Below are 25,019 nucleotides of genomic sequence, written 5' to 3' on the forward strand. Positions count from 1 at the left end.
CTTGCCGACAAAGGTCCGTCTAATCAAAGCTATGGTTTTCCCAGTAGTAATGTATGGCTGTGAGAGCTGGACTATAAGGAAGGCTGAGCGCCGAAGAATTGATGCTTTCGAACTGTGGTGCTGGAGAAGACTCTTATGAGTCCCCTGGACTGCAAGGAGGTCAAATCAGTCCATCCTAAAGGAAATCAACCCTGAGTGCTCATTGGAAGGACAGATCCTGAAGCTGAAGCTCCAATATTTTGGCCACCTAATGCGAAGAGAAAACTCCCTGGAAAAGACCCTGATGCTGGGAAAGACTGAAGGCAAAAGGAGAAGGGGACGGCAGAGGATGAGATGGCTAGATAGCATCACGGATGCAATGAATATGAACTTGAGTACGCTCCGGGAGAGAGCGCAGGACAGGAAGGCCTGGCGTGCTATGGTCCATGGGGTCACGAAGAGTCGGACACGACTGAACAACAACAACAACAACAGAGAATTCAGAAGAGGTCATATACTTTAAACTCTACTCCTTTTAAGAAGTGGGTTCTTAACATAGCAATTCACATTCTTCCAACAAAAATGGGCATGCATTATACCTGTTCAGTTGTCATCTGTACAGCAGCGTGGACTGGAGCACTGTAACTTGTTCCAGCTTTGCCAGATGTCCAGCTAGTCCCAAAACCAAATTCTGAAGCTACATGTCAATTAAAAAGGGGAAAAAAGACTAATCACTTCCGAAATATTCTCTCTGACCATCACTATGGTCAAACATCTTTTAATTTACAGAGTTCGATTAAACAAAATAAGGCAAAGTTCAATAAACTGAGAAGTCAAGCCCTTCATGCTTTAACAGAATTTCTACAGAATGTATGCATACGTTCTTTAACTTACATTTTCCTGGAGGAGCTAACTTAAAGCCATGCATTTTTAGTTGATTTAGAACCAACTGCTTATTTTCCTCTCTTCCCCAGAAACTCAACTGTACTGGCATAGTGAAAGCATTATTTGCTCCATAAGGAACAACCCTAGAGAAAAAAGGAAAAACTATTAATTATATTTATTTCCTGCCCTTCTTAGAAGGCGCCCAGGGCAGCATACTTTTCTCTCTCTCTCCCACGGCTCCCTTTTTTTAATCCTCTTTTAAAAAATATTTTATTTTATTTGCATTTCTAACAATAACAGTAACAAGTACATCAATCCTTCCCTCAAAAAATCATAACTAAAAAAGTTGTAACAATAATTCAAGTACAGTCACACACATACATTATATACCTATAGATAATACAATTAAATTACTATATCTCTATTACTTGTTTCTATGTCAAATTAGAATTTACTACACCAAAAGTCCAATTGATTAGTTGGAGGTCCATCTTCTATATTTGGTTCTAGGAAACATTAGGAACAGGTACCAAGTTCCTACAAAATAATCTTTTATTTCTCCTCTAGCTACACAAAAATGGCTAGTTAATTTCTCCGCCAGCACTACTGACCATATTCGATCAAGGTCTCTCCGAAATGAGAGACCTTGGGCATTTTTCCAAGTTCTGGCAATCTCGATCTTCGCAGCTCCTACAAGTATTGCTAGTAATTCTTTATGAAACAGTACCTCATTCTCCCCAGTAAACAGTGAGAACAGTAAAGTTTCATTTGGAATTACCGTTTGTTTTGTTACTTTACTCAACCATTCTATTACTTCATGCCAGTTGGTCTGACCTTTGGACAGAAGATCCACATATGTTCAAGTGATCCTCTTAAGCCACAGTTTCTCCAACACATGTCCAATAATGCACTGTTGCTTTTATGTAACTTTATAGGGCAGAGGTGCCATCTATGGACTGTTTTTAATACCATTTCTTTAGACTTAGCTGATATAGACTTGTAGGGCTGTGAAGACTCTTAGTCATGATATATTAACATTTAAATATGTCTAAATATGTCATTTTAGCTCCTATATATATATATATATATATATATTCACCATATTCCTCCTCAATAATGGTCTTATAAATGACTGATACTAATCCCTTTTTTTTAACTGAATTCTTTGGTACAATAGTTTTCAAATATCGTAAGTGGTCTTATAGAACCTTACTTTCTACAAATAAGTTGCAAATTTATTAACTTGCAATAACTGGAACCAGCTAGTTCTTATTTCGGCAGTTTTATCTTTTACTTGGCTTACTGAAATCGGTTTTCCTCTTATAAATAAGTCTCTGAGTCTATAGATACCAATTTCCTTCCATAATTTATATTGTGCATAGTTGTCTTGAAAATTAAAATTAGGATGTTCCAAAATAGGGCATAACAGAAGACACAGGAGGAGCTAAGGGATTCACATATTTACGCCATATTTGAATCAATTCTTTCATGAAAGGGTTACGTATTATAACTTTGTTTCTTGGAAGTTTGGTAAATATAAATAAGAGGCAGAGAAGTTAGCATCTTCAGATCCTTCTATCAGAGTCTGATCCATCTTTATAAATTTAACAGCTAGAGCTACTTGAAAGGCTTCATAATATTTTATTAAATTTGCTACTGCCAGTCCTCCTTTGGGGAAGGTCTGTACTTTGTACTGTTAACAAGTCTTAAACTTCTATTGTTCCCAGCAAGAAACCTCTCTTTTTTGCCAAACTTTTTTAAAATATTGGAATACAAAGGAATATTTTGAAACAAAAATAGAAATGTTGGTAATATATGAGCTTTTACTATTGAAAGCTTGCCTAGTAAGGATAAGTTTAATTTAGCCCATTTTTTTTCCTCTATAGCATTAAAAACAATCTTATAATTTCTATAAACTGATTCATTAGTATTTTTTGTTAGCAAAACTTCTAAATATTTAAGGCTAGAATAACAAAGATCTAAGTTAGATATTCTTTTAATTTCTTTTTGTTCTTCTGAAGGGATCTTTAGACATGATAATTTAGATTTTGTGTAATTAATCTTTAATCCCGTATAATGATTAATATTTTCCAATATTTGTTTTAAAGACTCTATACTTTTAATTGGGTTTTCAAGGAGAAGCATGTCATCCACATACAAATTGATTTTATGCTGTTTTTTATCATTATTCCTGTAGCGTTAACGTTGATAGAATATTATCTATCAGTTAATATCTATCATAGTTAATATCTATAATCACAGAATAATATCAATTAACATCTGATAGAAGCTGCGAGTGGCTCTATAGCCAGAGCAAATTAATGGGGATAACGGATCCCCCTGCCTTGTACCTCTACAGAGTTCAAATTTTTCAGAATCTAGTCCATTAATCATCACCTCAGCAGATGCACCTTCATATAATTTTTTCATAGTTTTGATGAACGTCTCACCCACATTCATCACTTTCATAAGGCTGAACATATACCTCCATTCCGCAGTCAAATGCTTTAAGTGCATCAAGTGAGAACACAGCTGTCTTCTGTTTTTTCAATTTAGCATTATACAAGCTATTTAACACTCTATGTATTGCATCTGACATATGCCTCTCGGGCATAAAGCCATATTGATCTGTATCAATATATTTTGTAATAAAGTTATTCAATCTTTATGCCAAAATGGATAAAAAAAATTGATCTTGATTTTGCAAAGTAATTGGCTGAAACGCAGAAGGAAGGGTCAAGTCATTTCCTGCTTTTGGAATAGCTATTATTCTTGCTAGCTTCCAAGATTCAGCTACTTTGTCTTCAGTTAATATGGAGTTACACATTTTTAAAAGTTGTGGAACAATTTCAGCTTCCAATGTCTTATAAAAACCTCTCAACAGCCCTATGAGCTTGGTTAGGCTAACAGATAGTGACCCACTGAGTTTAATGCCTGAGTGGTGATTTGAACCTGAACCGCCCTAGTTCAGTCCAACATTAGTCATTACACCAAAGCTATTCTCAAAAAGTAAGTTTTAGACTATTCCAGAAAGGAGGCCAGTGGGTAATGAGAAAGAAATTAAGGGGCAAGGGAGGAAACAGATATTTTGTAGAGAAAGTTGAGAGAACAGATTGTTTCTAATGAGAACATATTCCCATGCAGAATACTACTTCTAATCCTATACACACTTTTCTGACAGTAAAAGTGCCTCAACTGCCACTGAAATCAATGTTACTTATTTCTAAGGAGACATGCGTAGGATTGTGCTGTAAGCTACCAAACAAAACAAAAACTGAAAGTTCTTAGTTTATATAATTTGCTTCCTGCAAATTATGAAATTGCTTCCAAATGTCCCACTTTGTTTTAGATGGCGAATTAGTTCTAGTGGCACAAAGAGGATGATTCCAGTAACAAACTTCTATCATATTTTTACTAAATGTTACTGCTGCATTGCTGTTTAAGAAAACACCGGTTTTATTCATGAGAAAAATAGTATTTCTGGTGCAAACACTTACCCTTCCACTACTGCCAACTTTTTGTCCATGATGTAGGCCAAGGATGCTGCCAGCTCTTTTTTGATATGTCCTACCTGATCTCCATTCACATTGTTTACTTTTACAGCATTCTTGTCATATGGGTTATTAGGCTCTCGCTGGAGTGCGACCATTTCATTATTACTGACCTGCAATAAAATACACAGAACTCACCTGCAAAATTATTCCAAAACCAACGGAGGATTCATAAGCAGAATGGGAAGGGAGGCAATTTTTGGCAATTCCCCCCCCCCCCCTTGTAGCCTCCCACACATCCCATAGTGTTTAATTGTATCAATCAAGATCTTATTGCTCATGTGCTTACCACCCCTGTATAGTACCGTAATCCAACCACATTGCCTCGCAAAGTTCCAAATAAGACAGCTGAATCTATGACTTCATCGGTCAAGACAGCAACATCATTTCCCACAATATCTTCTAGACTGGGATAAAATTCATGGGTGAAAGGGTTGTAATGCCGGTCTCCGTACAAATCAGGATCCAATTCCCATGGGAAGTCTCTGCAGGAAAAAAAATGGGAGAAACATGATTGGGGAAAAAAACTGTTTAGAATTTCCATTTAAGTGTGTGACCTTGTGACATTTTTGAAAGCAAAGTCCTCCATAAGTTTTCTCAGCTATTTTCTTCACCAGGTATTACTTTTAAATTATCTAGTTCCTTGTTGTTGTTGTTGTTGTTGTTCAGTCGTGTCCGACTCTTCGTGACCCCATGGACCATAGCACGCCAGGCCTTCCTGTCCTCCGCTCTCTCCCAGAGTGTGCTCAAGTTCACATTCATTGCATCAGTGATGCTATCTAGCCATCTCATTCTCTGCCGTCCCCTTCTCCTTTTGCCTTCAATCTTTCCCAGCATCAGGGTCTTTTCCAGTGAGTAAATAAAAGTTATTTGAACTGAAATACTTAATTTAAAAATCACTAAGCACACTTATAGTTCAAATACATGCCTATCCACAAGTAAGCCAACCAAATTCAATGGAACTTATTCCTATGCAAGTGTGCATAGGACTGCAACCTTAATGTGATTTACATCACAATCCTATACATGTTTACTGTGATGTAAATCCTGTTGCATTAAATAGGACTTACTACCTGAAAGGTGTGCATAGGATTGCAGCTTTAATGTTATATTCAAATGAATTAATGGCTACACTTGGAAATTATTTTTTTGGAATATTTTATATCATAGTTTAAGATATGACAATTCTATAGAATGCACTCACCTTACATTTATTAACACTAGCAAATATACCCAGCTTTGCACGGGTTGGAATAGCTCTTCATTTGATACAGCGAATCCTTCAAAAAAATCTACGCAGATGTCAGAGTTAGACACACTGTGCCCACCCCATCTGAGTAAAGCCATGCCCATTGGCACTCCTAGGAACAGCCCGTGCAATGGTGCACCCGTATACACCCCTGAAGAAAGGGTCTGTCCACTCTATTTCCTAGAGGATTGCTCCACAGCAGCGAGGACGAGGCAAGAATATAACTCGTTCTCTCAGCCTACTAATCTCCTCTGGCTTCAGACTGGACTGCAAAGCTATGTGCTGGTTAGGGAAGTCTATCCCAGTGGCTGAAGATGTTACTGCAGGCCACATGGACACATTTAAATTAAAATAAATGAATATGTATGAAACACAAAAGAACCTAAGGTACACAGTTCTAGGATTCCCTTAGTATGAATGCCAAGTTTCAAGTGTCTAGGTTCCACAGTCTTGGTCCTATGGTGCTGACAGACACATATCCTCTTTTTTTATTACAGATAGAATTTAAAACCAAAGGCGCTGAGAAGTGTTAATATATCAAACATACCTAAAGAACTGAGTATTAAATATACAGATCGATTTTAAAGTATCTACAAGTATTTCAATAAAAATAAACCCTCTTCTCATGTTCCATCCGTACGTTCAATCAACACATGGAGGGTAACGGAATCAGGCCTGCTAGCTTTGGCCCTGTCTCTGCACATTCAACAGAAGATGAAAATGGGTTCTACATGCATATCATCAAATGTGCCATCAGGAAACCAGGTCACACCAGGGTTCCCAATCACAAGTACTGCCTGTATGCACAGTCCACAGGGCCAGCAGATATACAGTGGTTGGGGCCCTCAGCCACATTCCCAATCCCTCCATGTGTTGATAGAACATGAGAAAAGAGCTATAATTTGGAAAAGTTCATTTCAACTTTGAACCTGCCTGATTTTCTAGTACTGCATCCAATCATTGTAACACTAATTCTATTAAAGAATGCATTTTGCAAAATAGAAAAACTTCCATCCAACAACATAGCAGCAGAAAATCTTCCAGAAAATTTTCCATTTTGAAAAACACTCTGTCACACATCACAAGGAATTCATGCAACTAATACAGGATAACAAATCCCAGACATCTAGAATCCTAAGAATCTGACAAGATTTGTAGGCAGTCTACATAGCAGACACTGGAATAGTTTTAAAATATGCCTGCACTCAGAAGGCACTGCAGAAAATCTAGGTGACAAATTGTTGTTGTTCAGTCGTTCAGTCGTGTCCGACTCTTCGTGACCCCATGGACCATAGCACGCCAGGCCTTCCTGTCCTGCGCTCTCTCCCGGAGTGTGCTCAAGTTCATCTTCACTGCACTGGTGATGCTATCTAGCCATCTCATCCTCTGCCGTCCCCTTCTCCTTTTGCCTTCAGTCTTTCCCAGCATCAGGGTCTTTTCCAGAGAGTTTTCTCCTCGCATTAGGTGGCCAAAATATTGGAGCTTCAGCTTCGGTATCTGTCCTTCCAATGAGCACTCAGGGTTGATTTCCTTTAGGATGGACTGATTTGACCTCCTTGCAGTCCAGGGGACTCGTAAGAGGCTTCTCCAGCACCACAGTTCGAAAGCATCAATTCTTCGGCGCTCAGCCTTCCTTATAGTCCAGCTCTCACAGCCATACATTACTACTGGGAAAACCATAGCTTTGATTAGACGGACCTTTGTCGGCAAGGTGATGTCTCTGCTTCTGACTATGCTGTCTAGGTTTGCCATAGCTTTCCTCCCAAGGAGCAAGCGTCTTTTACTTTCATGGCTACAGTCACCGTCTGTGGTGATCTTGGAGCCCAAGAAAGTAAAATCTGTCACTGCTTCCATTTCTTCCCCTTCTATATGCCAGGAAGTGATAGGGCCAGATGCCATGATCTTCGTTTTTTTAATGTTGAGTTTCAAACCAGCTTTTGCACTCTCCTCTTTCACCCTCAACAAGAGGCTCTTTAGGTCCTCTTCGCTTTCTGCCATTAGGGTGGTATCGTCTGCATATCGGAGGTTGTTGATAATTCTCCCAGCAATCTTAATTCCGACCTCTGATTCATCCAACCTGGCGTTTCTCATGATGTACTCTGCATATAAGTTAAATAAGCAGGGTGACAATAAGCAGCCTTGTCGTACTCCTTTCCCAACTTTGAACCACTCGGTTGTTCCATGTCTGGTTCTTACTGTTGCTTCTTGACCCTCGTACAGGTTTCTCAGGAGACAGGTAAGGTGGTCTGGTACTCCCATCACTTTAAGCATTTGCCACAGTTTGTTGTGATCCACACAATCAAAGGCTTTAGCCTAGTCAATGAAGCAGAAATAGATGTTTTTCTGGAATTCTCTTGCTTTCTCCATGATGCAGCGAATGTTGGCGATTTGATCTCTAGTTCCTCTGCCTCTTCGAAACCCAGCTTGTACTTCCGGTAGTTCTCGGTTCGCATACTGCTGAAGCCTAGCTTGTAGGATTTGGAGCATAACCTTGCTGGCATGTGAAATGAGCGCAATTGTGCGGTAGTTTGAACACTCTTTGGCGTTGCCCTTCTTTGGAATTGGAATGTAAACTGACCTTTTCCAGTCTTGCGGCCATTGTTGAGTGTTCCAAATTTGTTGGCATATTGAATGCAGCACTTTAACAGCATCATCTTTTAGGATTTTAAATAGCTCGGCTGGAATACTGTCATCTCCGCTAGCTTTGTTGTTAGGAATGCTTCCTAAGGCCCACTTAACTTCACTCTCTAGGATGTCCGGCTCGAGTTCAGTGACCGCACTATCATGGCTATCAGGGACATTCAGATCTTTCCTGTATAGTTCTTCTGTGTATTCTTGCCACCTCTTCTTAATCTCATCTGCTTCTGTTAGGTCCCTGCCTTCTTTGTCCTTTATCATGCCTGTCTTTGCACAAAACGTTCCCTTGAGATCTCCCATTTTCTTGAAGAGATCTCTAGTCTTTCCCATTCTGTTGTTTTCCTCGATTTCTTTGCATTGTTCATTTAAGAAGGCCTTCTTGTCTCTCCTTGCTATTCTCTGGAACTCTGCATTCAGTTGGATATATCTTCCCCTTTCTCCCTTGCTTTTCGCTTCCCTTCTTTCCTCAGCTACTTGTAAAGCCTCATCAGACAGCCACTTGGCTTTCTTGCATTTCTTTTTCTTTGGGATGGATTTCGTTGCTGCCTCCTGACCAGTGTTACAGACCTCCGTCCATAGTTCCTCAGGCACTCTGTCTATCAGGTCTAATCCCTGAAATCTATTCCTCACCTCCACTGTATATTCATAAGGGATATGATTTAGGTCATACCTGAATGGTCTAGTGGTTTTCCTTACGTTCTTCAATTTAAGCCGAAATTTTCATTGTGCAGCTATCCAGTGGGATAGCTTTTTTCCCTTAATTGATTTTCTAAAGTAAGAACTAAAATGAAAGATGTGGTAGCAAAACACAGGATGGTTACAAGTGGAAGACAACTTTGTCTGGACACCCTCTAAAATTCCTAAAAGCCAGCATAATGGCACAATAAAAGCCCCATCTGGAAGCACCCAAAGTCAGTTTTCCATTCCTGAACATGGTCTGTACAGAGCATAGTACAAAGAGGATTGGCGTGTCTGTGCTATATATAGCAACACACTTAGAGTGCAATTCTATGTCCTCTAGACATTGTCTGAGGCCATAGGAGCGCTAACCTCAGAATGGGGGGGCGGGAGCGAAAATCCACCACCTGCCCCCTCATAGCCGGTGCTGAAAGAACTGCACCAGCTGCCCTCCGAGGTGGGAAAATCAACCTCTGAGAGGGGAAAAACGGAGCGATCCAGTGGTTGGGAGGAAACTAGAGAGGCCAGGATATGAGTTATCCTGAGCCTCTTCCAACCTCCTTCCTCCCCCGCTCCCCTGAAGCCCCATAGGTAGAGGGGCTAAAAAGCCCACCTAGCAAAATATGCAGGTCGAGAGGACAATGAGGCGAAGATCACCTCCACCACCCCTACCTTCCTGCACTGGATGACCAGAAGCCTCCAAGTTCTAGGGCTGCTGATCATTGAGGGCGCAATCAATAAGATTAACATATATGTACATAAGATGCCCTTATATGTTAATAATTTCTTTACCAGATTATCTATTACTTCCTGGATAATTGGATACTGTCATGCTAGACGGCACCAAGAAGAGCACTCGCATAACTTATGATCTTACAACACATGATAAGCAACAGACTGACCAGGTTCACATGACTTGCCAACAAACAATGGTTTGTTTTCTGTAACCATGCTTATCAAGGTCGGTTGTTTTTCCCAAACACCCTACCCTGAGAACCTAGAGTCTGCAGTAGGAGTTGTTTTATCCACGATAGGTTGGTGCATCATGTGAACCCAGACATGATGCACCAACTGTGGGTAAAGGGCAGCGGGGAGTGAGCCACTCAGCGAGAGCATCAGAAACCCCTGCTGCTCATGCCCAGTGGGTCTGCAATCGCCATTCGTGATCGGGGCCAAGCTGCTCCCCATGCCAGCGACAGCACCTCCAATGGTCCCCAAATGGCACCTTGGAGGGGCTGTCACCCCTCCCCCTTCGCCCCGCCAATCCCCTCTTCCTGGCTCTGATCACAGTCTTGATCATGGTCGGAGCCCTCAATTATTTATTTTGTTTTGTGCGTAAAATGGGGCTGCAAAAATGTTAAAGAAGCCAAAAAGTGTGTGTTGGGGAAGCAAATCCATTCCCCGCAAGGATTGCATTGCCCCAACAGTCCTTGCGGGGTGGGGGGTGAAACTGCTCCCCCCCATTTTGGCAGGGGCACGTTTAAAAACCAAGGCAAGCGTATCAAGAATCACCCCTGCCAAAAATTAGGGGTTGGGAGCCAAATCTACCCCCCCACACGCACACACACAAAAGGACTGTGCTGTCCTAACAGTCCTGGGGTGGGGGTAGGTTGCCCCCCCCAATTTTTGGTTTTTTATTTTCGCAGCCCCATTTGTGCGGAAAAGGGGGCTGCGGGCAAAAGCACCATGTCCCCCAAAATCAGATAGGCCATTGTGGCAACTGCATCCATGGCGGGCGGTTGGATTCCCCCTCATCCAATTTTCATAGATGGGGTGCATTAAATCCCAATGGAAGTCTATGGAAAAGGTGACCTCCATAGACTTCCACTTGGATTTAAAGTGCCCTGTCCCCGAAAATCAGATGGAGAGTGGGATCCAATCCCCAACAATGGCCTTGTGGAAATTGAGTAAAAGCTGGTCTCTACAAGTACCCACTCATACATGTCTTGCAGAAAGGATTGTAAGAAGTTGAAAAATTTCCCCTACATTTAAGTAGCTATAGCCTAACCTCAGTCAGAGCACAAATTCATATGGGGAAACTTTAGCACAGAGCTGTCACATTGCAGATATCCATCACCATGTTGGCTGGAAAGGTGCAGATATAACAGGCAAAATTGTTGCCACTGTATACACATACAGTGAAAGTTACACTAGTATTTCTCTATGAAAAATCAAAATCATGCACACAGTAGCTTATGTGTAAGACAGCCTTCCCCAATGCTGTGACCTCCAGATATTTTGGACTTCAATTCCCATCAGCCCCAGCCAGTATGGCCAATGGTCAGGAATGCTGGGAGTTGTAGTTAAAAACATCTGAAGGGCGCCATGTTGGGAAAGGCAGGAGTAGACAGTTCTAAGCTAGACAGACAAACATTCTGCCCTGGTAGAAGGCAGCTTCCCAAGAGTGAGATCTGTGCTGGAAATACACCGACCTCATTGTCCAAGGCTACTGAGCAAACAAAGGCAGAAGTGGGACCTGACCCACTCCTCTCTCGGAACAACCCCCTTCCCCTGCCAAGGTCTAACACAAAGAAAATGGGGCCAGAGCCAGGAGAGCTCAAGATAAAGACCGGTTCGCATGAACATGGAGGGAATATAAGCCACAGTAGCTTTTTCCCTCCCCGCACGTGCCCGTCACAAGCTGCCTGTTTAGCATTAGGTGGCTCCCTGAGCACAGGTTGACATGACATCCCAACGCAGCAAAGGTGGGTGGCTGGGGTGGTTTACAAACCACCCTGAAACCCATGGCTTGTTCTAGGGGAAGGAAAACAAGCCACCATAACTGTGGCTTATTTTCCCTCTGTGATGATGCAAACCCACCCAACAATTTAGGAATAACAACTTAGTATAAGGCAGCTGCCTTACACGAAGTCAGACTATTGGTCCATCTAGCCCAGTCCTGTTGACACTGGCTGGCAGCCGCTCTCCTGGAGTTTTTCCAGCCCTACCTGAATATGCCAGGGATCGAACCTGGGACCTCCTGCATGCAATGCAGGTGCTCTACGACTGAGCTACAGCCGCTTTCTAAAAACAGGGGGCCCCAAGCAATCAGAGGGAGAGTTAGTCCCCCTGGCAGCTGGGAACAACTGAGGTTCCTCACATGAATCTTCCTATATTAAGTCAGACCGCTGGTCCATCTAGCCCACTACCGTCAACACTGACTGGCAGCACCTCTCCAGAATGCCTGCAAGACATTTTTCACCCTCCCTCACAATACTAGAACCCGGGGTCATCCCAAGAAGCTGATTGGCGGGAGATTCAGGCCAGTTAAACAGGAAGTACTTCACACGGCGCCTAGTTAAACAATGGAATTCACTACACAGGATGTGATGATGGCGGCCACCAATTTCCATGGTTCTAAAAGGGGATTAGGCAAATTCCTGGAGGAGAAGGCTACCGATGGCTACTAGTCCTGATGGCGATATGCTAACGCCAGTATGCCGATGTGCACCAACTGCCGGGGAACATGGGCGAGAGGGTGCTGTTGCGCTCATGTCCTGCTTGTGGGCTTCCCGAGGACAGCTGGAGGTGCCGGGGACCGAACCGGGGACCTTCCGCATGCGAAGCAGGCGCTCCACTGAGCTACGGCTGTCGCTTCCAGCAGCGGGAACAACCTAACGGGCCTCCCGCTCCATGCGGCCTCAATTCTTGCCTCTTCGAGGCCGCCTCATACCCCACAAAAGGCTCAGCTCGAGAGGCGAGGAGCCCCCTTCGTTACATGCAACCCGTCTCTGGATATCAACAGCAGGGCCGGAACGACCCCCGAAACCCACCTCAGGAACCTCCAAACCATGACGCCCCCCGCGAGGCCGCTCTGACGCCAGAGAGCGGCGAAAGTGCGGGAACGTCGGCGGACAGAGCCCGAGCTCCCCCTCAGAGCTTTCCTATAGGCTAACCCAACCGAACGAACAGCTGCAGGCCCCAATCGCTGAGAAGCTCGCCTGAACGTTGAGCCAGTAAGGCATCGAGGGAGTTCGATCTAGGCGGGTCGACCTTGTGCCTGCTGTACTTATTGGGTAGTTTAAAGGTAAAAAGGTTAAGGTGTCCCCAACCAGTCGTGTCCGACTCTAGGGCAGTTTACCCATCGCTAATGTACTGTGGCCGGGTCTTCAGATTCCTGCCCGGTGCCATCCAACCAGCTGCTAGAACGACAGTGGGGGCGGGACAGTGTAGTTGCCTGAGGCAAATTAGCAGGTAGGCGGGCACGCATAGCCAAAGAAGTGGACGTGTCTTGATGTTTGTTTGAAAAGTGCCGATGTGCCTTCCTGTCTCCCGCCTTTATTATATATAAACATATTTTTATATATAATAAAATAAATTATATAATAAATTGCACTGCAAAGCGCCTTAGCTACATACACACACACACACCCCTAAGGCGCTTTGCAGTGCAATGGCTACGCAGAAAGTAAACCCCATGGAGTAAACCCCCGGGGAAGTGTGTGTTGAATTGCAGCCTTAGCTGCTGCTGTTTGTTGAACATCCACCATAGTATTTAATACGGAAATCGGACAACATTTTGCATTAGTTTTATTTTGTATTTATTTTTTATAAATGTAATAAAATGATAAGTATATTTTAATAGAAATTGATCTACTGTATTTTGTTTTAAATAAGACTTGGTCTGTATAGCATGCCTCATAATTTTGTCTGGGGTTAGGAATAAGATACATGGAAGGCTTCTCGTGTTAATAGTCATGACATTTGTAGAATCACTTTATAATTACCTATAAATTGTTCCTTTGAAATAAACCTGGGAGTGCACAGGCAGCCCCTTTTCACTGGCATTTGTCAAATTTCCTATTATTACATTTCTATACAGCCCAATAGCCAAAGTGCTCTATTATCATCGTCATCATCATCATCAAAGAACAGTTTACAAACAATTATAACTAAAAATTACTGTTCTGGGATTCCTTATCTAGCACTCGGAACTTTAAAAACGAGCAGAGAGAAGGGTTGCAACAAGAGACAAACCCTTTGCTCCAGAATTAATTTAAACTATTTGTAAGCCAACTGATATCACAAGTTCTTTAAGGGGTTTACATAAGAAATACACAAAATAAAATATAAAAGCCAATATGGAAGCAATATAAAATAATACATTACAAATATTACAGAAACAGTAAAACAGTAGCGTGCAGTTACACATAAGGCGAAGTCTGAGTAAACGGTGCCTTCAAGAGTTCACCTCGGTTTCCACCTAGGACCGCCTGGGGGTTCCAGAGGGTGGGCACCCCTACGGAGAAGGCCCATTTATGTACCATTACTTGACCACAAGCCAGGTCATGGGATGATTAACAAGGCTTCTTTAGAAGGCCTCTCAGGGTTTGATTTGGTGTATATAGGGAAAAACAGTATAAGTATATGATGGACACCATGCCATACCACAACTCCAGAGTAAAATTATGCAGCAGAGACATACAGTGCAATCCTATGCATGTTTACTCAGAAGAAAGTCCCATTGTGTCCAGTTGGACTTACTCCCAAGTGCATAAGTGTGCATAGGATTGCAGCCTAAACATGCCTTAAGCATGTTTACTCCAGAAGCAAGATCCATTGAGTTCAAGAGACCTTACTCCCAAGTAACTGCAATTATCCTGTTGAACTCACTGAGATTTACTTCTGAACAATGGGGTACACATTTTTTTTTTAAGGCTTAGGCTGAGTCCACTGAACTTGAGCCGGACATCCTAGAGAGTGAAGTCAAGTTGGCCTTAGGAAGCATTCCTAACAACAAAGCTAGCGGAGATGACAGTATTCCAGCTGAGTTATTTAAAATCCTAAAAGATGATGCTGTTAAAGTGCTGCATTCAATATGCCAACGAATTTGGAACACTCAACAATGGCCGCAAGACTGGAAAAAGTCAGTTTACATTCCCATTCCAAAGAAGGGCAATGCCAAAGAGTGTTCAAATTACTGCACAATTGCGCTCATTTCACATGCCAGCAAGGTGATGCTCAAAATCCTACAAGCTAGGCTTCAGCAGTATGCGAACCGAGAACTACCGGAAGTACAAGCTGGGTTTCGAAGAGGCAGAGGAACTAGAGATCAAATCGCCAACATTCGCTGCATCATGGAGAAAGCAAGAGAATTCCTGAAAAAGGTCTATTTCTGCTTCATTGATTAGGCTAAAGCCTTTGATTGTGTGGATCACAACAAACTGTGGCAAATGCTTAAAGTGATGGGAGTACCAGACCACCTTACCTGTCTCCTGAGAAACCTGTACGAGGGTCAAGAAGAAACAGTAAGAACCAGACATGGAACAACAGAGTGGTTCCAAATTGGGAAAGGAGTACGACAAGGCTGCATATTGTCACCCTGCTTACTTAACTTATATGCAGAGTACATCATGAGAAACGCCGGGTTGGATGAATCAGAGGTCGGAATTAAGATTGCTGGGAGAATTATCAACAACCTCCGATATGCAGACGATACCACCCTAATGGCAGAAAGCGAAGAGGATCTAAAGAGCCTCTTGTTGAGGGTGAAAGAGGAGAGTGCAAAAGCTGGTTTGAAACTCAACATTAAAAAAACGAAGATCATGGCATCTGGCCCTATCACTTCCTGGCATATAAAAGGGGAAGAAATAGAAGCAGTGACAGATTTTACTTTCTTGGGCTCCAAGATCACCGCAGACGGTGACTGTAGCCATGAAATTAAAAGACGCTTGCTTCTTGGGAGGAAAGCTATGGCAAACCTAGACAGCATAGTAAGAAGCAGAGACATCACCTTGCCGACAAAGGTCCGTCTAATCAAAGCTATGGTTTTCCCAGTAGTAATGTATGGCTGTGAGAGCTGGCCTATAAGGAAGGCTGAGCGCCGAAGAATTGATGCTTTCGAAGTGTGGTGCTGGAGAAGACTCTTACGAGTGCCCTGGACTGCAAGGAGGTCAAACCAGTCCATCCTAAAGGAAATCAACCCTGAGTGCTCATTGGAAGGACAGATACTGAAGCTGAAGCTCCAATATTTTGGCCACCTAATGCGAAGAGAAAACTCTCTGGAAAAGACCCTGATGTTGGGAAAGACTGAAGGCAAAAGGAGAAGGGGACGGCAGAGGATGAGATGGCTAGATAGCATCACCGATGCAATGAATATGAACTTGAGCACGCTCCGCTCCGGGAGAGAGCGCAGGACAGGAAGGCCTGGCATGCTATGGTCCATGGGGTCACGAAGAGTCAGACATGACTGAACAACAACAACAACAAGGCTGAGTCCTGGACTATATGGATCAATGAGCATGTGCAGAGTGACTTTATCTTATGCATGTGCAGCCAGATCCTAGGCCTCTTTATTCGGAAAACCCATTGAGTTCAAGCGGCCTTACTCACAAGTAACTGGATTATGTTGTATTTTATCTTAGTTGTTCTTAGCTATCTTGGGCACCATTGTAATGAAAGGCCAGATATGAATTTAATTTAAACAAGCTGCAATGACCCCACTGAACTCACGCTTGAGTTATTTCCGAGTAGGAGCAGCAAGCATATGCGTCCGTATGAGCCCTCTGTGAATCTGCAGAGCGCCTTTCTTTCGCTGCCGGGAAAACGCAGCCCATCTTGCGCAGGTGCAGCCCTTTCGTAGGCCAAGTACGTGCACACAGGACGACAGTCTTCGCAGTCAGGAGCAGGAGCGGGGCTTCCCGTGCAGAAACGGCAGGGCTTCCAGGTGAGAGGCTGTGAGCCCTGGCGGCACCTCTTTTTCAGTCCTGTACAGTCTACTCAGGAGCAAGCCCCACTGAGTCCAGTGGGACTTACTCTCTAGTAGGTGCACGAAGGATTGCAGCTTTACTCAGCCGTAAGATCCACTGAATTCAAGAGGCCTTAAGTCTCAAGCCACTGTAGTTATCCCATCAAACTCACTGGGTAGTATCCAATGTTAGTCCTACGTAGAGTAGATCCATTGAAATGAATGGGAATCAAGGTCGCTGTCACTAACTTAAGTCTCATTCATTTCACTCTACGTAGGACTAACATTGGATACTACCCACTGAGATTTACTACCGAGAAATGAGGAACCCATTCTTTTTTTTTAAGGTATGGGCTGCGTCCTGGACTACAGGAGTCGAGGAGCACGTTTGGAGTGGCTTCCCGTCACTACTGAGTAAGCTCAGTGGGACTCAGTGGGGGCTTACCGCCAGGTAAGTGGGTTCTCGGAGGAGCTGCCGACTGAAGCTATAAATAGACTCTCCCCGGGGGGCGGTGGCGAAGATGCTGCCGTTATGGGAAGCCGTGGCGGGGACCGGGGGCGCTGCTGACGCCTCCTTCCAGCTGACCGGCGTGGGGCGGTGCCCGCTGCGGAAGCGGCAGTTGTGGCTGGAGGCGAGGAGAAGGCGGCCGGGGTTGGGGCTGGCGCCGCCGCCAGGCCCAGCGGGGACCATGGTGCAGCTCTACAACTTGCACCCGTTCGGCTCGCAGCAGGTGGTGCCTACGCGGCAGGAGCCGGCGCTCTTCTGTTGCGGGCGGGATGCGCTCTTGGTGGCCTGCGCCCCGGGCGCCTGCAAGGTGGAGGTGTTTGCCGCCGGCCGCCCGGAACTCTGCGAGCCGCTCGGCTCTTTCAGTACCCTGGGCCGGGTGCTGCGCATGGCATACGGCGAAGCGGGTAGGTTGCAGGCTGGGCTCCGGCGAATCCAACGCCAGAGGACCGCTGTCTCTATTCGTTGCAATGTTATTGCCCTCCTCCTTTTTCCTCATGGGCTGCAGCAGCTTTCCCCAACCCGGAGCCTTCCTGATGTGTCGGACTACAATTCCCAGCATCCGCCAGCCATGCTTACTGGGACTTGAAGTCCAACACATCTGGAGGGACCCAGGTTGGGGAAAGCTGGGCTAAAGGTGGCATAGGTGGTGGTCTCACGCACGCGCACCCCAGCTTCTCCTCACAACAGCCCTGTGAGGTGCGTTCACTCAGTGAGCTACTTTTGAGCCCTGGCCTCTTGTCCGCTAATCGAACCTGGATGCGAATCCCCACTTCAAAAGAGTAATCTGCCCCATGCACTGAAATCCGTTGAGTATCTACCCAGAAGTTCTTGTTGTTGTTCAGTCGTTCAGTCGTGTCCGACTCTTCGTGACCCCATGGACCATAGCACACCAGGCCTTCCTGTCCTGCACTCTCTCCCGGAGAGTGCTCAAGTTCATCTTCACTGCATTGGTGATGCTATCTAGCCATCTCATCCTCTGCCGTCCTCTTCTCCTTTTGCCTTCAGTCTTTCCCAGCATCAGGGTCTTTTCCAGAGAGTTTTCTCCTCGCATTAGGTGGCCAAAATATTTGAGCTTCAGCTTCATTATCTGTCCTTCCAATGAGCACTCAGGGTTGATTTCCTTTAGGATGGACTGATTTGACCTCCTTGCAGTCCAGGGGACTCCAGCACCACAGTTCGAAAGCATCAATTCTTCGGCACTCAGCCTTCCTTATAGTCCAGCTCTCACAGCCATACATTACTACTGGGAAAACCATAGCTTTAATTAGACGGACCTTTGTCAGCAAGGTGATGTCTCTGCTTCTTACTATGCTGTCTAGGTTTGCCATAGCTTTCCTCCCAAGGAGCAAGCGTCTTTTGAATATCCAGAGGCTTGTTCCCTAGTAACTTATGCTTTAGACTACCTATTTCTCTCTATGGGCCCCCAGTAAAAGGAGCCTATGTGCTTTAGCCAGGACCAAGAACAGCTCAGGTTCATATTTTCAAAAATGGAGGATCCAGCATTTCCCCCATTTTTGTTCCTAGCAGCCCTAGGAGAGGCTGCAGGTCCTACCTGTAACCATCACATGACCTGCTGAACCTAATTTGAATGTTTGCACACCCCTCCCCCATTCCATCTTGGGACTCTGAACATGCAGGCACTGTGGCTTCTTTATTTAAAATACTTCTTGGCCACCTTTCAGGGCAGAAGCCCTCCCAAGGCCATGTAGAATGATAAAACCCAATATGGTCTTTAAAAGCAATTAAAAACACAGTAAAAGCAGCAATTTATTGACTTCACTATCCAATCAAATGTTTTCCCCCTTCCCCAACCTTCCTTTTATAACATCTTGCCTGATAAGGAGATCACAAAAGCTTGCGGTTTTGTTTTGGTGGTGATCTTATGGTAGGTCTAATAAAGGTATTACCCTAATACGGGTTTGGGGATTATGCTTGAGAAGGTAATTCTTGGATGCTGAAGGTCTAGTATGTAAACCAGGTAAAAAATAAAGCCTGTTTAACATAATTGGGCTTCTGAGTAAACATGCTTGTTGGGATTGTAAGCAGGAAAAGATAGCTAAGGATGCAATTGTATGCAGGTTTAGACAGAAAAAAAGTCCTACAACTCCCTGCGTGCCCCAGCCAGCATGTCCTTCTGAGTGACTAAAAGATGAGCACCTAATTAATTGGATTGCAGAATGGTTTTGCAAAATCAATTATCTTTAATACAAGTTCTTGCAAAAACCAGGAAGTGGCAGGTACTATCTTAGTATCTTTTAGTGGTGGGCTGGTGCCTGTTGCCCTTGGTCCCGCCCACCACTGGAATGTGGCCCCCAAGAGCTTCTCTGAAATGGAATTTGGCCGGCGGGTTGAAAGAGGTTCTGCACCCCTGATCTATAATGCATGAAGAATCTCTTTGTATTGTGGCTGATGCTTGCTTGAAATATCTAAAGAGTCAAATAATAGCAACTGTAAGTAGGTTTGTGTAAACATAGAAGCTTTTGTTGTGCGCATGATCCCCACGTGGTAAATCAGGACATTAAAAAAAAGTTCTGATGACTCTTATATATGCAAGAACATAAACTGCTATGCACTGTTGCTTATTTTGCATGTGCTTCCAATAGAATTTTCAGCTAATTCAAGAAGTACACAACTTAGAAACAAAATTAGACTTTTAGTATAGAATCTGCTCTCCTTATACATGGTCTACAACAGGAAAGTTAAACCTCTTTAAGCCCACAAGCCGAAATACCACCCTATTTTAACTTAAGGCTCTAAGCCTTAGGAGAGGCATTTCAACTTTTTAGAATGGGGCAGGGGGAAACTGAGAAACCACCAAATGATTGGGGGAAAGGGGGTTGGGCCAGGGGAAGTGTGGGTTGCTGTCTGGGGAACCTCAGAGAGCCAAATTGGAGCCCTAGGCAAACCAGATTTGGCCTGAGGCTGAACATCCCGGGTTTAGAATTTGTCCTGTGTTTTCAAAGTACGCTCTTATTTTTCAGGAGACTACGTGGCCACCATTGAGGAGAAAAACAAAGCCCTCTTCTTACGCGTGTACGTTAACTGGCGATGCATGTCAGCAGGGAGCTCGCGCGTGTGTGTGCGGATGGTGGGCCATAACCTGGAAGCCTCCTGTACTGAAGCATCTAAAGACCAAATGTCCATTATAGAATTACCTCTTTCAGACCCACCCTTGTGCTTTTCGTGTTGCCCCTTAACGGGAGACCTCCTTGTCGGCTGCGAGAAGAAGTTGATCTTGTTCTGCTTGAAGCACGTGGCTGTGAGTCGGGATGTGACTGTGTTGGACTTCGAACGTGCCTTAATTTTGCACATAGAAAATTTCACCCCAGCAGAAGTTGCTTTTTGTGCTGGGTATGTAGCAATAACGGTAGAACTAGAAGTCCTAATCCTCAAGCTGGAAACTGGTGAGAAAGTGGCTGCTAATAGTAGATGGTATACTTATGAATCTCTAGTACCTGAAAAGTTCGTTAATGAAGGTTAGTATGGCATTTAAAGTATCTGGATCAAGGCTACATAGTCTTTGGCTCCTGGCTTGGGGCTGGGGGCAGAGAAAGGACAAGTTGACGAAATGCCATTCTAGCCATCGTGAGAGTTGAGAAATGTTTTATTTTCAGTCACTGCAGGCTTCGGCTGTATAGAAAGCATGAGAAGAATTGAATTACTGTTACTATAATATGAAAATGCCTGTCTATGTGCAGAAGATCAGGACTGTCTTATACCTCTCACTAGAGTGCTGTGCAAAAGAAATGAAATTAAACCAAAGTTGATGTGCTGGTGCACACTCCCTTGCAGAACCGTGAGAACTGGTATTGGATTTATCTATAGTAGCACTTCATAAGCTCTTGAACAAGCTTCTGCGGAACAGCACAAGCAGCCGTTTTCCTTCTGCTCGCAGGTCTTTAGATCCAACCCACTGGCCACATTTGCACAAAACACTAAGCCAGAATTCTTCAGAATCCCGGCGTATTGTTCACAAGCGAGTATACTGGTACATGCTGCCTGGTTGCTCCTGTTCGGCTCCTCCTGCAAGCAGGAGTACTTCAAAGAAACTTACGAGGGTGGGAAAGCATAGTGTTGCATCTGAACCTGGATTCCTGGCTTGTCTCTCTTCTTAACAAGCCTGAATTTGAATCCGGGGTTTTTCCTTGGCTTTTAAGCCAGGGCTTGTAGATCCCAACTTCTTAGAGGAGTGACAATCACTCCCACTTGCAGAAAAAGCCAGGTTGGAGCGCTACTGTGCTTGCTTGTGAACGATAAGCCAGGATTCTGAAGAATTCTGGCTTAGCATTTTGTGCAAATGTGGCCATCGGGTTGGATCCAGAGGACTGTGAGCGGAAGGAAAACAGCCACTTGCGCTGTTCCACAAAATTAATTAATAACAGTAATTCATTCAAGAGCTTATGAAGTGCTACTATAGATAAATCCAATATCAGTTTTCTGCAAACTCAGCCAGTGTTTCATTTTTTTGCTTTATGTTCTTTTAAATTGTTGGACCTACGAAAGCACATATTGAGCACATGTCTTGAGCACATGTAGATGCTATTTTCCTTTTTTAAATAGGCAAACTTAATCTTTGGGAGTGGGGAATCCTCACTTGAACGTAGCTGCTAAAATTTGGATTTATATTCCTCTAGCTCGATAGTCATTATTTTTTTCTCTCGTGCAAAGTTGGAACTATTTGAATTAGGAATTTCTGAAAAAGCAGAGCGTAAATGTATTGATAGAATTTTGCAAGCTAATATTTTCCTCCAAAGTTGAGTTTTAAAAGTGAGATGAGAAGATTTGCAAATACACATTTTTGCATTGTGCAGATTTCTGGGCAGTGCTGCTTCTGAATGTGTTCATGGGTTTGGAGATTTTTCTTCATACTGACCCAGTTCACACATCACGGCAACCCAGTTTTTTAAAAACACTGGGTTACCAGTTAACAAGCCAGCATGCTAGTTCATGCAGCTCAGTTGTTCCTGCTTGGCTCCTCCTGTGTTATGTAGTGTGACATCTGAACCCAGATCTCTGGTTTGTGTGTGTCTCTCCCCACAAGCCAGAGTTGGAACTGAGGTTGTTGAGCTGCTCCTGCTGGCAGGAGGAGCCAAGTGGGAATGATCAAGCTGCATGAACTAGCATGCTGGTTAGTCCACAGCAGGGATGTCGCTAGGCACTTAAGGGATTGAAGGCCCAGGTCCACAGGACACAAATCTGCATATATTTTGCATATCTTGATTGAAATGTAGAAATAATTACTAGGATTTAAATTTCACAGGGGGCAAAGCCAGCCAATTAATTTCTCATCCAAATCTCAAATAAAATAAATTCAGTTAATTTGAACCCTGCCCCAGGTCATCTGAAACCAATAGAAAAAGTTTTTTCTAAGTGTAATTGCCATGCAGGGAGAGATTTGGGGGAGGGGGCGGTGTTTGGGGGGAACATGGGGAGGGAAAAATTAACTCTTACCTCCCTAGCTGCAATCCCCATTGAAAACTGGCAATTAAGCTAAGAAAAAAAAAACTTCCATTGGCATCAGTGGCCACTCAGGGCCCTGCAGAATAGATATGGGGCTCTCAGTAATAGATTCGGGGCCATGGGTACAGGCCTAGTTAACACCCCTGGTTCACAGTAACCCAGGCTTTTTATTAAAAGCCTCCAGTTGCCAAGATATGTAAACCAGGCCATTGTTAGCTGGAGTTGTGGTTTTGTGGCTCTTCTCTAATACATTGGTTGACTCATTTCTGCTGAGCCTTCTGAGTTAAAAGTTCTAATGTTTTAACATGTAAAAATGGTTAGTGAAAGATAAGGTATTTTTAAGGTATTGAGATAGGCCTACAATTCATTTTAATATCAGCACTCATTTAAATGTTTGAAACTTACACCACAGTAGACATTCTATAACTTCATGATCCTTTTTTTGTGTGTGGTCAGTTTGTAAACCTGACACTCTTGTGTATGTGTGTTTTTTATTAAAGGTGTAAAAGCGGAAGCTGATTTAGCTCAGTTTGAGTCAGATGACTTTGTTATCTGTCAGCAGCCTGTGGAGCTCCTTGGGGAACAAAGTAGGCAGTGTGGGATAATGGTTACTCTGGAGTCTACAGGCTTAGTCAGTGAAGATTCAAATTTCCAAATGCGATATGTCCTCTACAGGTAATAAACATTGTATTTGTTGGAAATATAAATTAATACATGCAATATATATCGTACATGTATATATAAAAGCATTAATGGTGGTTCCACTGTAGTTTGGAACAGAGACTATATTTTAAGGTTTTACCTTTTGCTTAGCCTAACATATCCTAATCAAAGTTGTTAGTTTCACCATCTCTGATATTACGCATGCTAAATAGCCATTCTTCTTTAGTTGGAGCTATGGAGATGTATGCCTAACCATGGCTTAGCATTACATGAAAAAGCTGCAGTATGATTTGGGCTCACATATTCCCCTTCCCCTCTCTTCCTCCTCCCACGTGGCCATGAGGAGTTCAAAAGCTTTCACTTCAGCTTCTACTTAATTGCAGCTTCCCATTTTGTCTAACGTGGTTAGTTAGACAAAACTAACCAGAAACGGTGGTTAGTTCAAACAAGCCACCTTCATAAACCATGGTTTGAAGTTGACTTGTTTTGAAAACTGACTGGAGTTGAAGTTAACCTCGGTCTGGTCATGACATAAACTCTGGGAAGCAAAAGCTTTCAAATTCCTCCTCAAGGGTGGGTGAGGGCAGACCATGCAAACCTGATGTGCTTGCTGCAGCTTGTTCACATTGTGCTAAATTGTGCTTTAATACTCCATCTGAATCAGTCCATCCCCTTAACAGTAATTTCAATGCAGGCAGCCATTGCAAGTTCATTACTATTTCCATGTCTCTATTGGGTTATTGAAGGAGATGGGGAGGATCACTGTATCTGTTCTAGTATTTTGTTCTACTTGCCCTGCTCTCTGTGAAGCAATTGGGAAAATAAAAGAATGATTTTAGTTTATTATGGTTCTGAGTCCAGCAAAAACATAGTGTTCGATGGAGAAATTCTATAATAGTGCAGAGGAGGAACTGATTATATAGTGTTGGAGGGAACTACAGCTCAGTGGTGGAGCATGCATGCATGATGTCCAGTTCCTGGCAGTTCTGGTGAAAGCAAGGGTGGGCAGCACAGTACCTGTAGGCACCAATGTGCCCCTGGATACCTTTCCTTCCCTCCACCCACCCCCAACAGCAATGCTGAGCTTGGAGCCAGGGACGAGGCTGGCCCTGATCATGCTCCACACTGTTAAGGTGCTTCACAAGATCAGGGACTATCCCACCCCCAGTTCCAAGCTCAAAAGGTGGTGGGGCTCCTCAGGCTCACTACAAGGGAGAAGGATGTTTGTCCTGCAAGCAGATCTCCTCTGCTTGAACTGTATTGATGGAGTAACAAGAGTCTGTAGAGGTCTATACAACAGCACCTGGTGTGGGCCCTTCGGCTCCATAGGAGTTGCATGTACCATTCACCTGGCTTCCAGGCTAAGTACGGGGCCAGGGAAATTTGGTGAAAGCCTGCTGTAGCATTCCCCAGCCTGAAGCCCTCCAGGTTTTGGACTGCAATTCCCATCAGCCACAGCCAGCATGGCCAGTGGTCAGGAATGCTGGGGGCTGTAGTCTAAAATATTTGAAGGGCATCAGATTGGGAAAGGTACAGGACACAGTAAGCTGGTGTCAGTCATGGGAAGCCATTTGAGCTGTGGCAACGCAAACCATTGGACCCAGCATAGACTATGAATGCAATGGGCTGCATCAGTGCAACTTATGGACTTGATCTGGTGAGCCTCCTTTATGTATGAGTGTCCTTGTGCACAAAGGTATGAGTTTCCTCCCACCACCCACC

General features: G+C 43.9%; 2 protein-coding genes across 5 annotated transcripts in view; one reads left to right on the forward strand and one right to left on the reverse strand.

Moving 5' to 3' along the window:
* The window catches only part of HLTF (helicase like transcription factor), a 42,214-nt gene extending 29,362 nt beyond the window's left edge, over window positions 1-12,852 (reverse strand). For both annotated transcript variants that reach the window (XM_084847251.1, XM_084847250.1), the window contains exons 1-5: window positions 12,753-12,852; window positions 4,705-4,900; window positions 4,362-4,528; window positions 874-1,007; window positions 579-676 (exon numbers count right to left, since the gene is read on the reverse strand). In XM_084847251.1, coding sequence (XP_084703377.1) covers window positions 579-676; window positions 874-1,007; window positions 4,362-4,528; window positions 4,705-4,900; window positions 12,753-12,772 — 615 coding nt within the window. In that variant the 5' untranslated portion in view covers window positions 12,773-12,852. The remainder of the gene's footprint in view (window positions 1-578; window positions 677-873; window positions 1,008-4,361; window positions 4,529-4,704; window positions 4,901-12,752) is intronic.
* A 3,681-nt stretch (window positions 12,853-16,533) lies between these two features.
* HPS3 (HPS3 biogenesis of lysosomal organelles complex 2 subunit 1) overlaps window positions 16,534-25,019 on the forward strand; it is a 29,785-nt gene continuing 21,299 nt past the window's right edge. The window contains exons 1-4 of one of the 3 annotated variants that reach the window (XM_084847256.1): window positions 16,534-16,645; window positions 17,014-17,117; window positions 20,156-20,650; window positions 23,135-23,309. In XM_084847256.1, coding sequence (XP_084703382.1) covers window positions 20,227-20,650; window positions 23,135-23,309 — 599 coding nt within the window. In that variant the 5' untranslated portion in view covers window positions 16,534-16,645; window positions 17,014-17,117; window positions 20,156-20,226. Of the gene's footprint in view, window positions 16,646-17,013; window positions 17,118-17,252; window positions 17,579-20,155; window positions 20,651-23,134; window positions 23,310-25,019 lie in introns of those variants that run through there. The other 2 variants (XM_084847258.1, XR_014789599.1) reach the window with 2 other exon arrangements.

The sequence above is a fragment of the Heloderma suspectum genome, chromosome 3, assembly GCF_057233095.1.
Source record: "Heloderma suspectum isolate Gila_16-S chromosome 3, 16-S_ref, whole genome shotgun sequence".
Taxonomy (NCBI): Eukaryota; Metazoa; Chordata; class Lepidosauria; order Squamata; family Helodermatidae; genus Heloderma; species Heloderma suspectum.